The sequence below is a fragment of the Aplysia californica genome, unplaced genomic scaffold (genome assembly GCF_000002075.1).
Source record: "Aplysia californica isolate F4 #8 unplaced genomic scaffold, AplCal3.0 scaffold00108, whole genome shotgun sequence".
NCBI lineage: Eukaryota > Metazoa > Mollusca > Gastropoda > Aplysiida > Aplysiidae > Aplysia > Aplysia californica.
Genome location: NW_004797378.1, coordinates 1,073,957 through 1,075,190, shown reverse-complemented (window position 1 = coordinate 1,075,190; position 1,234 = coordinate 1,073,957). Strand labels below are relative to the sequence as shown.

At 40.8% G+C, this 1,234-nt stretch overlaps 1 protein-coding gene across 1 annotated transcript in view; it reads right to left on the bottom strand.

Moving 5' to 3' along the window:
• LOC101854632 overlaps nt 1–731 on the bottom strand; it is a 20,392-nt gene extending 19,661 nt beyond the window's left edge. The window contains exon 1 of the mRNA XM_005095604.3: nt 404–731. Within this exon, the coding sequence (XP_005095661.1) occupies nt 404–448 (45 nt within the window). The 5' untranslated portion in view covers nt 449–731. The remainder of the gene's footprint in view (nt 1–403) is intronic.
• Nucleotides 732–1,234: the final 503 nt, after the last annotated feature.

The following is a 1,234-nucleotide window of genomic DNA, read 5'->3' as shown; positions in this document are numbered from 1 at the left end:
AGCACGAGAATTTCCGGGCAAAACAAAATGGCGACCCGCGTAGTTCGGCTCGATTCAAAAAGTTAAATGGCCGTAGCATCTTTGTCGACTTTGTAGACAACCAAATTAATTTACTTTTGTGTTTTAACTAACATCATTTTTTAACTTTGTTTTGGTCAATTTGATCGTCCACACCGATAGACAGTATTCAGAAAGAAACAGAGAGAGAGAGAAGAGGGGAGAGCCGGAGTTGATCTTGCGAGAACTTCCGGCGGGTGAGAATAGCCACTTTCGGTGAGAATAGCCACAAGACTCGCCTGCACTATTCTCACTCCGGGTGAGAATAGAGGTGGCCAAAAGATCATATTGGACATCATTATACACACATGCTGTCATACTTTTACAGCCTCAATCAAAGTCTTACCAAAAGGGAAAGCAAGAATCGTAGAATTGCTTTCTTCGTTTCCATATTTTCTGTCTCTAAGATTAGTAGCGAAATCGGTGGTTCTCATCGTCTCAGCCCTCCAGGCTCCTTATTCCGGAGCAACGTTACCGCTGCCCTCATAAAAACGTCCACTCCTTCTACCAGTAAAAAGTTCGTGTCTCGTTTAGATTTGTTGTCAGTGAGGAACTGTTGTTTGACAAGCCATTTACTTCTAGATTTCTAGATCTACCTCCTAGACAACACCAAGAACCATGTTTCATTCATTCAGTTTCCTTTTACGCTTACAGGAAGTAAACATTGGAAATGGGAAGTCACTCTGACAAACATGGACAAGTTTGTCGGTGAACTATGAAATTAATAATAACAGGATGGTTTTCCCTGGGATCACCCGCCTCCTCGTACATAAAACCCATAACTTTGATTTTAGCGAGAAATGTGTTTGTTCACTACTGGTTCATTGTATCTGCTCGGTAAAATTCCAACCTGTCCTTCTAAATTCAGTCGAAGTGGGCCTAGAACATTACCCGCTCATCGCCTTTCAATTTTGAGTTAGACTTAGGCCATAGGCTTTCTCAGACTGAGAAGGCCTAGCTTTAGGCCCTATGAGAACTCCATATATAATAATATTGTATACTGCAAAGCCTACAAATTATAAAATTAAGTTCTATCCAATATCATTTGAGGTGTATGTAGGTTTAGTGGACAATCACTCTTATCCGTTGTTGTTGTGATTGTTGTTAGTGGTGGTGGTGTTGTATTATTTTTGTTGTTGTTGTTGTTGTTGTTGTGTGTGTGTGTGTGTGTGTGTGT